This window comes from Prionailurus bengalensis, chromosome E3 (assembly GCF_016509475.1).
Source record: "Prionailurus bengalensis isolate Pbe53 chromosome E3, Fcat_Pben_1.1_paternal_pri, whole genome shotgun sequence".
NCBI lineage: Eukaryota > Metazoa > Chordata > Mammalia > Carnivora > Felidae > Prionailurus > Prionailurus bengalensis.
Genome location: NC_057357.1, coordinates 18,868,876 through 18,880,587, shown reverse-complemented (window position 1 = coordinate 18,880,587; position 11,712 = coordinate 18,868,876). Strand labels below are relative to the sequence as shown.

The following is an 11,712-nucleotide window of genomic DNA, read 5'->3' as shown; positions in this document are numbered from 1 at the left end:
TTATTTCATACAAGAAAACAAGACATAAAGTGGCAGAGCTGCGATCAAAAGGTGTTTTCCAAAGGCAAAAGGAGGATAGAGCTGCAGTAATCCACGCCCTTTGCCAGCCTCTATCCCAAACTGAAGATTCAACAAGGTAAAGTCCCCCAAACCTGTCTGCCCTGAAATTCCCACCTCCATCCAATCCCCAATAAACACCCTGGGCGACATTGGGCAAAAAAGCCTTTTATTTCCCCCCACATTCCAGCTCTCCATTTTTTGTAACATCTCTTCGAACTCAGAACAAAGGCCAGAGAAGTTGATTCACACCTGGAGAAAAAGAAAATTAAAAACCAGGGCAGATCACAGGGCCCTTGGGGGAAGCTCTGGGATGGCTGCAAAGTAAGGAGCAGAGGCAATGGCAGCTAGAGATAGGTACAAGCACTTATCTTGACTGGGGTGCATAACTTCAGGACCCCAGGATCTGCCAGGAGCCAGAGAGGCTTCCTTTCCCAGTCCACTCAGATCTAAGAAAGGCTAAGAGAGTTCCACCATCTCCCATCCCAGGCAGATGGATAGGGCAGTGAAGTCTAGCCCTGAGCAAAATAAGCAAGGTTGATTTTCAGCAATCCAGTTCCTTTGGCCAGAGCCCCTCCCTGGGCTTGGGCAGTTGCCGCTTCTCCCCAGGTTATTTCCTAGGGCACAGCAGCCAGTTGTTGAAGCTGAGAATAGTTTAAGAGTTGGCTGCACAATAGGTAACTTGCATATTATGTGAGATCCATCTGACAGAGTGAGACTTGTTTACAGAAAAAATTTTTTCTTTAATGAGCTGACACATGAAATGGTTAGCCAATATGTCCCCCACCCACTGCTACCTTTGTGAGGTGTGTTCCTCCAAAGATCCTGTTAGCAGAATCAACTTTTTCTAAATGCAGTGAAGGCTGATGGAAAAGAGGTGTATGTAAAATGCTCGGGCACAAAGTATGTGCCTAGTAAATGGGCATCACCAATCCTTTTGAGCTGTTCAATTTGAGTTTTACAAAAGCTGCATCATAAAAATGGGTATCAGGATGTCAGGACAAAAGCAAGACAACCCTAATTCGCATCCAGGATGCATCATCAAATTTGAACCCTCTTGACTCCCACTGTTACCAAAAAACTTGGATGTGAACTACAGCTATGCATGAAATCTTAAAAATCAGAATGTTAACTGAAAGAAGTCAGTCACAAAAGAATGCATGGGATTCCATCTACATAAAGTTCAAAAATAAAACCAAACAATATTATTAAGGAATGACTCTATCTCAGTTATAATTGCCACCCCTACTCCATCCCCTACTCCCACAGGACTGGGGCAAAGAACCTTACCTGAGAACAAGTTGGGAACTAGGCCAGCGCCCTCAGAGCCGGGTTCTAGACCAGTGGGATTCCCGGCGCGGGTGAAAGCACACAGCAGTGAGACAGCAGAGAAGGCCACAGAAGAGAAGCAGGAAGGAGCCCAAAACAAACAGTCTGGAGCCACACAGAGCCAGCTCCTCCTAGGGATGGGCACAGGAAGGGAAGGAGGCATGAATGAGAGAGGGAGGGTGGAGAATCTTCCCCTGGGAAGACATCTTATCCCCAGGCCAAGAACTACAGAGAGAAGCCCCCATGGGGGAGAGGGCTCTCTACATCCAGGAGAGAAGGAGAACCCAAAGAGAAAATGTAATTTCTGTATAAGCTAATTGTCTCGATGGTCTACAAACTGCTTTCTTGCCCAGCCATTTACGTGAAATCCCACAATGTCTCCAAGAGGTAGGCAAGTCCACTACTATCCACATTTTAAAGATGTTCAAGTAGGGCCAGGTCTGGAAACAAGTATTTTCTCTGGTTCTAAACTCCCAGGTGATGTTCCTCACCAGGGTCCTTGCAAGTGTGAGGAAGGAGTACACAGCAGCCTCCTAACTGGTCTCTCTCCTTCCACACAGCACCACTGGACCCCCTGGCCTACAGTGTCAAGTTGTAGCATTTTAGCCTGGCATCACGGTACCTCATAATCAGGCCTCTGCATCCCTTCTGTCTCTTCCCCTCAGTCATTCCTAAGCCCCTCAGCATGGAGTGCCCTCGAAGGCCGAGCACTTTTCAATCTCTAGGCCTGTGTTTGTGCCGGTCCTTTTGCCTGAAATGCGTTCCCCCTCTCCTGAATCCCCTCTATTGCATTCTCTATCCACATCTTCCTCCTCTTCAAGGGTCACCGTGAAAGGGCAGACAAAGCCTGGGACTACAGTCAGAAGGCAGGGGTTGCAATCCTGTGTCTGCCACTTAACCAGTTGTGTGGCCTTGGGCAATTCGCTCCCTCTAAGCCTGTTTACTCATCTGTAAAATGGGATAATAACAGCTACCTCAAAAGGCTATTTTAAGATCAAATGAGATAATGAACTTGAAAGCACTTGGTACATTATAAACTACTGTACACAATTCCCTTTCTTAAATGCCACCTTCTCTGTGAAGCACTCTCCATAAATGTTCAAGTTAGGGTTAATTGCTCCTTACTCCATGTCTGAATAACACTTTGCTCACATCTCTATGATAGCAATTAGCCCATTCTGCCCCTTCTTACAGCTTCCAAATTCCTTTATTCTGTTTAAAGACAAGTTAATAGTAATAGCTGTCGTTTATCCAAATCTCTGTTATGTACCAGGCATTGTCCTGAGCACTTGACATTAATTCTCATTCATCTTTATTTGTTGGAATCAGGAGATAATATTATGTTTTCCATTTTACAGATGATGTTTCCATTTTTACAACTCAGAGAGGCTCAGATGCTTGCTCAAGGTCACACCCCCTCTGAGGCAGAATTATAGGGCCCTATGCCTTTTTCTGTTAGGTAAAACTGCCTCCAGAAGCCTTCAAGACACAGCGTTCAGCACGGCAGTCTATGAAACCCCAACAACCTGAGGTTCTTACCGACGTGAGCAGCTTGGTGAGCACAAGGCCTTCGTGGCTCCAGACCCTGACACACTCCTCAGCCATCCTAGAATTCAAGGTGGCATTTCCTGCTCCCTCCTCTGAGCAGGATATGGGGGGCTGGCTGGCGGGCAGGATTCCTGGGGCAGCACTAAAATACAGGCAGGTTCCTGGGGTCCTCTCTGCGGTCACCCTGGCTGTAATGAGGACCAGCTCTGTTGCAGAGGATCCTATGAGAGACACAGGAGAGGGGTTGGAAGAAAATGGAGGGTGGGTTGGAAGCCATCCATCTTCAGACTTACATTCATTTCTAAGGCTTCCTACAGTACCAGGTGTTTTGGCATTGAGGCTATTCAATAAAGTACTCTATGTGCCATCATCATGTCATTGAGAAATGACAATAACTGTGTACCAATATAAACAAAAAATTAAGTTAGCTTACAATCAATAAAGTAATCATACCAGTACTCACAAAGCTGCAGTGAAACTGGGGCAGATACACATTGCCAATGTCAGTCTGTATAAACTAGTTTGTCCTTTTTAAGAAAGTAGCTTTCTACTAGGTACCAAAATCCATTGAAAGGTTCACACCCCATTTCAAATTAGCGGGAAAAGGATGGCCTATTTAGTCAGTGAATTTGGAACGATTTCCATTTGTGGAAAAAAAAAAAAAAAGTTAGACTCATCTCACACTATAAAATAAAGCCCAGATGTGCTAAAGACCTATACTAACAAACTAAACAAAACAAAACCCAAAGAAAATACAGAAGAATATTTTCTTATTTTATTTTATTTTATTTATTTTTAAACTTTCCAACTTTTTTTTTTTAATTTTTTTTAACGTTTTTTATTTATTTTTGAGACAGGGAGAGACAGAGCATGAATGGGGGAGGGGCAGAGAGAGAGGGAGACACAGAATCCGAAGCAGGCTCCAGGCTCTGAGCCATCAGCCCAGAGCCCGACGCGGGGCTCGAACTCACGGACCGCGAGATTGTGACCTGAGCTGAAGTCGGACGCTCAACCGACTAAGCCACCCAGGCGCCCCTATTTTCTAATTTTAAAGTGAGGAAGTCCTTCCTAAAAAAGACACAAGACCTAAAAGCCTGAGTAAAGAATGAGAGCAATAAACAACTCATAACAGTTAAAGACTTCTCTACAGTGAAAGAGAACTTAAAAAAAGTAACAGAATGGATGAAAATACCTATGTTTAACTGGCAAAAAGGTTTACTATACAGAATGTAAAAGGATCTTCTAAAAATCAAGAAGATAAAAGTAAACCATTTTTTTCTTTTTTTCCCCCCCCACAAAACCGCAAGACAAATAAAAGTAAAATGGGCAAAGGATATGAACAGGAAATTCACGGAGGCACAAACATGGCCAATAAACCAAAAGATGTTCAACCTCACTAATAATCAGGAGAAAGTAAATTAAAACAATCAGGTAATTCCTTTGCTCATTAAATTGGTAAAAATTAAAAAGACTGATAATAATAAGAATTGCTGAAGATGTGGGGAAATGGGCAGTTTTAATGAGTGACACCTTTCAGAAAAATACAATTTGGCTGTTTCTATCATAATTTCAAATGGGTACAGAGAGGGACTAGGAAGATGCCCATCAAACTGTGGACTGTGCAGGGGAGATGAGGAGGATTTTTTGTTTTGTTTTTCTGATAGAGAGAGAGTAGGGGGTGGGGGGACACAAGGGAGGAACAGAGAGAGAGGGAGATGGAGAATATGAAGCAGGCTCCATGCTGACAGCATACAGCCCGATGGGGGGCTCAAACCCACGATCTGTGAGATCATAACTTGAGCCGAAGTCAGTCACTTAACCAACTGAGCCATCAAGCACCCTGAGGCAAGGAAGATTTTTACACCTGCTTTGTATACTTCTATGTGCTCTAAATCCACAACAAAATGAATTTGTCCATTAAAAAAAGGTCCATACCCTTGGACTCAGTCATACCACTTGTAGAAACTAATCCTAAGGTAAGGATTCAAAAGAAAAATGCCACGTATACCAAGATGTTTATTGTGATTTCACAAAAAATGCCAAAAAATAAGAAACAGTAGAGATGTTTAACACTAGGAAAAGCATTACAAGTGATGGCCTAGCCACTTAATGGATCACCTTACATCCATTAAAATAATAACATTCAGGCTGGGCAGTAAGAAAAAAGAATGATGTCATAAGGAGAAAAAAGAGAAATAGAAACCAGTACATATATCATAATGAGAACTGAGAAATGTACATGTAAAATTTTCTAAGAGAATGCCCCTTTTTCAGTGTTTTCCAGATCAAATTAATTACTAAAGTCCTGTCAATCCCACACTGCCAATGTCTCTTAGATCAGTCCCGGTTTTTCACAGCATTGTTTTAGCTCAGTTTTTCTTATCATCTTCTTTTTTTTTTTTTCCAAAGATTTTATTTAGGGGTGCCTGGGTGGCTCAGTCGGTTAAGCATCTGACTTTGGCTAGGTCATGATCTCACGGTTCATGAGTTCGAGCCCCGCATCAGGGTCTGTGCTGACAGCTCAGAGTCTGGAGCCTGCTTTGGATTTTGTGTCTCCCCCTCTCTCTGCTTCTCTCTCGCTCTATCTCCCCAAAATAAATAAATGTTAAAAAAAAAGATTTTATTTAATTTTTTTTAAGTAATCTCTACACCCATCATGGGGCTTGAACGCACAACCCCTAGATCAAGAGCCGCAGACTCCACCAATTGAGCCAGCCAGGTGCCCCTTCTCATCATCTTTCTATTGCAACCACCTCCTAACTGGTCCTCCTCCATCTGGGCGCATTCCTACCAGACAATCAGCCAACAGACTGTGATCTTTTAAAAGAACAACAACAAAACCCTACTATTTTTCTGCCTAAAATTGTGAGTTTGCCCAACGTACTAAAGTTCAACTACCTGGGCTTGGCACATAAGACCTTCCATAGGATTCTGTCTGCTCTCTCCAGTCCATCTGTTGCCACGCACTCAACACTCCTTCCCCTGCACCAAAATGAACCCCTTGAAGTTCTCAAACATGCCATTACGGTCCCCATCTGCATACTTTTGTATGTGCTTGTCCCTCTGGCTGGAAGAGCAAAGCCCTAACCTCCCTCAAGCCAGCTCAGGCACTGAATCCTTGGAAAAGCCTGTTTTCACTATCCCTGCTTGGCAGGCTCCTAACTATTCCCACTGTATCTTGTGAGCTACTACATACATTGAAAGGTATTTACTTAGGGGAGCCTGGGTGGCTCAGTGGGTTGAGCATCTGACTCTTGATATCAGCTCAGGTCGTGATCCCAGGGTGGTGGGATTGAGCCCCAACTTGGCTCAGCAGGGAATCTGCTTGAGATTCTTTCTCTCCCTCTGCCCCTCCCCAACTTGTGCACATGCTTTAGCTCCTTCTCAAATAAAAATTAAAAGGAAAGAAAAGAAAGAAAGGTATTTACTTCTGTTCATGTCTGTATCCTTGCTAGACTGTAAGCAGCTTGGAGTGAGGACCCGGGTCTTATACATCTCTATATTCCCCATGCTTGCTACATAATAGGTGCTCAATAATTATTACTTAGGTGATGCAATCATAGGTGGGTTACATTTTATTTTTGTCCAGAGTAATCTCTCATGATATTATTCTGGTTCTAACCATTATAAAAAGAACAAGGGCTTGTTTGCAAAAACAGAACTGGAGAAGTTGATCCTAAAATTCATATAGTAATTAAAGGAATCTGGAATAATGACAATTTTTAAAAAGAAGAACAAAGTTAAGGACTCACATTTTCTTTTTTTTTTTAAGGTTTATTCATTTTTCAGAAACAGAGAGAGACAGAACTTGAGGCGGGGGGGGGGGGGGTGGGCAGAGATAGAGGGAGGCACAGAATCTGAAGCAGGCTCCAGGCTCTGAGCTGTCAGCACAGAGCCTCACATGGGGCTCGAACTCACAGACTGTGAGATCGTGACCTGAGCCGAAGTTGGATGCTCAACTGACTGAGCCACCCAGGCACCCTGAAGACTCACATTTTCAGATTTCAAACTTAATACAAAGCTACAGTAATTAAAAGAGTGTGGTGCTAGCATAAGGATAGACATATGGATCAATGGAATAGAACTCAGAGTCCAGCAATAAATTCATATATACATCCATGCTCAGCTGGTTTTCAATAAGGGTGCCAAAATTATTCAGTACGAAAGAATAGTCTTTTCAACAAAACATATTGGGACAACTGAATAGCCACTTGCAAACAATGAAGTTGGATCCCATCCTCACATCATTCACAAAAATTAACTCAAAAATGGATCATAGAGCTAAGTGTAAAGTCAAAACTACAAAATTTTAGTAGAAAATATACAAGTAAATCTTAGTGAGCTTGAGTTAGGCAAAGCCTGCTAAACCAACACACTAAAAGCACAAGCAACAAAAGAAAAAATTGATAAACTGGATTTCATCAAAATTAAAACCTTCGTGCTTCAAAGAACACCATCCACAAAATGAAAAGACAACCCAGAGAATGGGAGAAAATATTTGCAAATCATACCTCAGATAAGAGACTTGTATCCAGAAAATATAAAGAACTCTTATAGGGGCACCTGGGTGGCTCAGTCGGTTGAGCGTCCGACTTCGGCTCAGGTCACGATCTCACAGCTTGTGAGTTCGAGCCCCGCGTCGGGCTCTGTGCTGACAGCTCAGAGCCTGGAGCCTGCTTTGGATTCTGTGTCTCCCTCTCTCTCTGCCCCTAATCCACTCGCATTCTGTCTCTGTCTCTCTCAAAAATAAATAAACATTAAAAAAATTTAAAAAAAAGAACTCTTAGAAGTCAATAATTATAAGACAAATTATCCAATTATTTTTTCACAAACTCCAAATAAACATTTCTCCAAAGGAGATAGACAAATAAGTGCATGAAAAAAAGACGTTCAGTATCATTAGCCGTGCCAATCAGAACCACAGCGAGATACTATTTCCCACTGTCTAGGATGGTTGGAATAAAAAAGACCGACAATAACAAATGTTGGTGAGGACGTGGAGAAATTGGAATTCTCATTCACTGCTGTAAAACAGCCTGGAAGCTCCTCAAAAGATTTAATGGGAACACCTGGGTGGCTCAATCAGTTAAGTGTCTGACTCTTGATTTCAGCTAAGGTCATGATCACAGAGTCGTGAAATCAAGTCCTGTGTTGGCCTCCAAGCTGAGAATGGAACCTGCCTGGGATTCTCTCTCTCCCTCTCTCTTTGCCCCTCCCTTGCTCATGCGTGCGCGCTCTCTCTCTCTAATAAAAATTAACATTAAAAAAAAAAAAGATTAAACAGAGAGTTACCGTATGATCCAGCAACTCCACTCCTTAGTATTTCATTTTCCTCAAGAGAAATGAAAAGGTATGATCACACAAAATCTTGTATGAGAATGTTCATGGCGGCATTGTTCATAATAGTAAAAAAGTAGGAACAATCCAAATGTCAACGAACTGGCGAATGGATAAATGAAAGATGGACTATTCATACACTGAGCGCTATTCGGCAATAAAAACATGAAGCACTGGCAAGTGCTACGACATGGATGAACCTTGAAAACATGCTGGTTGAAAGAAGCAGTCACAAAAGACCACATATTGTATGAAATGTTCAGTACGCAAATCTACAGAAAAAGCAAGATTAGTAGTTGCCTGTCTGGGAGGTTAGGAGGAAAAGGGGAGTGACTGATAATGGGTTTAGGATTTCTTTTGGAGGCAATGAAAATGTTCTAAAATTGACAGTGGTGAGAGTTGCCCACTTTTGTGAGTATGTGAAAAGCCATTTAATTGTACATTTTAAATGTGTGAATTTTATGGTATGTGATCATATCTCAACAAAGCTCTCGTATATATATTTAGAAAATAAAAAGCACAGGAAAAATCACCCCAAGTCTGTATATATCAGCCACCTGCCTTTATTCTCATCCTTTGATCACACATATGTATACCTGGACATAAGAGACCTCCTCCTGCGACACACTCAGCTACATATGCAATTCACAAGAGATGCTTAGAATGATAGTGTCGAAAAGGACCTCAGAAGCCAGACAGTTCCACCTTTCCTCCCTTTTCATCTCCCCAGTTTCAGACAAGGAACTTGAGGCCAAATCTCATGCAGGAATAAACTGACACACTCTCTCTCGCTCTCGCTCTCTCTCTTATCATTTTCCCAGATAACTCTAAGCTCTGTGGGAATGGAGATGCCTAATTTTTTTCTGTATCGTCCATAGCACATAGAGCTGTGGTAAGAACAAAAGAGAAACTTAGGACACTTGCTTAATTGAAGGAGGACATGCTTCTTGAATATCCCCGAGGAGAAAGAAGGTAGCCTCCAATAGGAGAAAGCGGTAGAGATCAAGAAGGATGAGAAAAAACATTAGGTCAAATCTACCCCATCTCATTACACCTCCAAGGATGGAACCAAAAAACCTCAGGGGCACCTGGATGGCTTTGTCTGATTTGATTTCAGCTTAGGTCATGATCCCAAGGTCATGGGATTGAGCCCCATGTCATGCTCTGCACTCTCTGTGTCAGAGCCTACTTAGGAATTTCTTTCTCTTTCTCTCTCTCTCTCTCTCTCTCTCTCTCCCTCTCTCCCCCCCTCCCCCGCCCCCACTCATATTCACTCCCTTAAAAACAAACAAACAAACAAACAAACAAACCCACCTCAGAGCCGGAAGGGGAGAAAGAAAACACTTGTTCACTGAAAGTATCTAGCCCTTACTACAGCAGAAGTGACTAAGGCCAAGGGATATGCCCAAGGTCACCAGGTTGGGGAGGTCAGAGACAGGGCCCACCCCTAAGTGTTCTGATGCCCAACCCCTATTCCTCCTTGATCTCACCTTTCAATCCAATATGACTACCCAGGACCTGGGTTTCGAATGTCTGGGTCTTGTTCCTGTCTGGACCATCTCCGAAGCTCAAGGTGGTCAGTAAGCCTACAACGTGAGATCCACGCGACTTCCGTGCGGCTGTCCCATTCACGGGGCACAGGGTCAGCTGGCCAAAAGATCTCAGGAAAGAGACCCAGTCCTGTGTGCAAAAGAAAGGTGAGAGGTGAGACATTAGCAGCATGAGCAGACCTGTATGGAAAGGATGAAGGTACTCACCTGAGGGATGTCAGGGCTGCGCAGGCCAGTCCTGTGGGTGAGGAGGAAGCTGCCAAGGCCCAGGCCTGAAAGGCCAAGAAGCAGCAGGATCAAAGTGGCACAGACCAGAGGTGGGTGGTGGGTGAGACACAGATGCAGGTTGTGCCCTGCCTGGCAGCTGCCCATGGGGAGGAGAGGGGTCCGGGCCTCCACGGAGAGCCTGCTGGAGGACAGGAAGGAAGAACTGGACAAGAGCCTGAGAGTCAGAAGGCACTTACCCATTTTTATTCAAAGGGAAGCTAAAGCACTGAAAAGACAGGGGACTTGCTCAAGGCTCCACGGCCAATAGTGGCAGAGCCAGGACAAGAACCCAAGGCTCTTGACTCCAAGTATTCATCCCCCTGCACCACTCAAAAAATGTCTGCTGTATTTCATTTCTGATGTGATCAATGCAGAAGCAAAGTAGAGCACACTGTGCTCGAAAACGGAACCCAAATGGAGAGTTCTCAAGGGGAGAAATTGAGGAAGCAGCTGTTCTGGGGTTAGGGTTTGGCTGAAGAACAATTCCAGCCAATAGCCTAGAAAAAGGAAGTGTCTGATGAAAAGAACTCCACTTTGGAGCAAAAACTGTTCAGTCTGAAGCCTCCTCTGCCACTCACTGGCTATGTGAGAAAAATCTGTTAACCTTTGTGAGCTTAAGGATCTGTGAAGGGAAGGAGGGTGAAGGGTGGTTCTAAGAACACCAAATAATGAGGACTAAATGTGACAAATAAAGCAGTTTGCACAGTACTTGGGCCTTGCAGGGACGCAACAAATGTCCATTTTCTTTCTGTTTCTCTGTGTCATAATGATCTTTAAAACTAGGTGAAGCAAAGCAAAAAACACTGTGGTGGAAACTGAGGTTCGGGGACTTTAACAGAGGAGGGGCAGGGCCAAGGTCTGAAACCCGTTTTCTGCTTCCAGGTAGAGAGAGTGCCCTTTGCCAAGCAAGAAGCAACAGTATTATGAAAAGGAACATCTGGAAGACGGGATAAACATATTGGGTGGGGGGAGAAGGAAGGCTCCAGGGAAATACAGGTGTCCCAAATGCCCAGCCCCTGCCCTGCCTCCCGTCCCGACACATCTGGAAAGAGGGAGGAAGCGCGAAGGGGGAGGGCAGAGCCTGAGGTCAGCGGCTGGTGGTGCCCCTGGGCCTCCCCTCCCCCCGCCCCAAGCCCCTCCTGCATGAACTCAACACCCGCAACATCCCTTTCCCGGTCTTGCGGCGTCGGTTCCGCCTGCCGCTAGCTCTCACCGCTCGGAGCCGGGCGGAGGCCGGCGCCCCCCGCGACGTCACGCGTGGAGCAGCGAAGGGGCGGGGTCCGTGCTCCCACTCACCCACCCCCACCCTCGCCGTGGGATTCGCATGCGCAGTGGCCACGCGGGCGGCCGCCCGGCCTCTCCCAGACTGGGCGGGGGCGTACCAAGAGGAAAGGCAAGGAAGGGGCAACGGAGAAGAAACTACCCCGCGGTAGCTGAGTGACAGGGAGAGAGGCAAAGGTGCTGACTCCAGGGACGTTGTTAGAACTGGAAAGCCTCACTCCGGAGACACTGTGGGGCATTTCAACGACAATCCGGTCGCGGGCATTTTTCTGTTGTTGGTCCCCCACCCGCGCCAGTCGCACAGCCCAGCCGCGCCCAGGTTCCGGGTAAGAATTTGGGGTCC

At 44.9% G+C, this 11,712-nt stretch overlaps 1 protein-coding gene across 5 annotated transcripts; it reads right to left on the bottom strand.

The window, feature by feature from the left end:
* Positions 1 to 209: 209 nt before the first annotated feature.
* On the bottom strand, positions 210 to 11,429 carry TMEM219 (transmembrane protein 219). 5 transcript variants are annotated; one of them, XM_043560121.1, is made up of 6 exons: positions 11,302 to 11,429; positions 10,029 to 10,230; positions 9,762 to 9,951; positions 2,926 to 3,155; positions 1,348 to 1,517; positions 210 to 309 (listed from the first exon to the last, which is right to left on the bottom strand). In XM_043560121.1, the coding sequence occupies exons 2-5, from the start codon at positions 10,191 to 10,193 to the stop codon at positions 1,380 to 1,382; spliced, it is 723 nt and encodes a 240-aa protein (XP_043416056.1). In that variant the 5' UTR covers positions 10,194 to 10,230; positions 11,302 to 11,429; the 3' UTR covers positions 210 to 309; positions 1,348 to 1,379. The 5 variants fall into 5 exon arrangements, with proteins under 5 accessions (XP_043416056.1, XP_043416057.1, XP_043416058.1 ...); XM_043560122.1 differs by having other exon boundaries at positions 10,029 to 10,227; XM_043560123.1 differs by having other exon boundaries at positions 10,029 to 10,227; positions 11,256 to 11,367.
* Between the last annotated feature and the right edge of the window lie 283 nt (positions 11,430 to 11,712).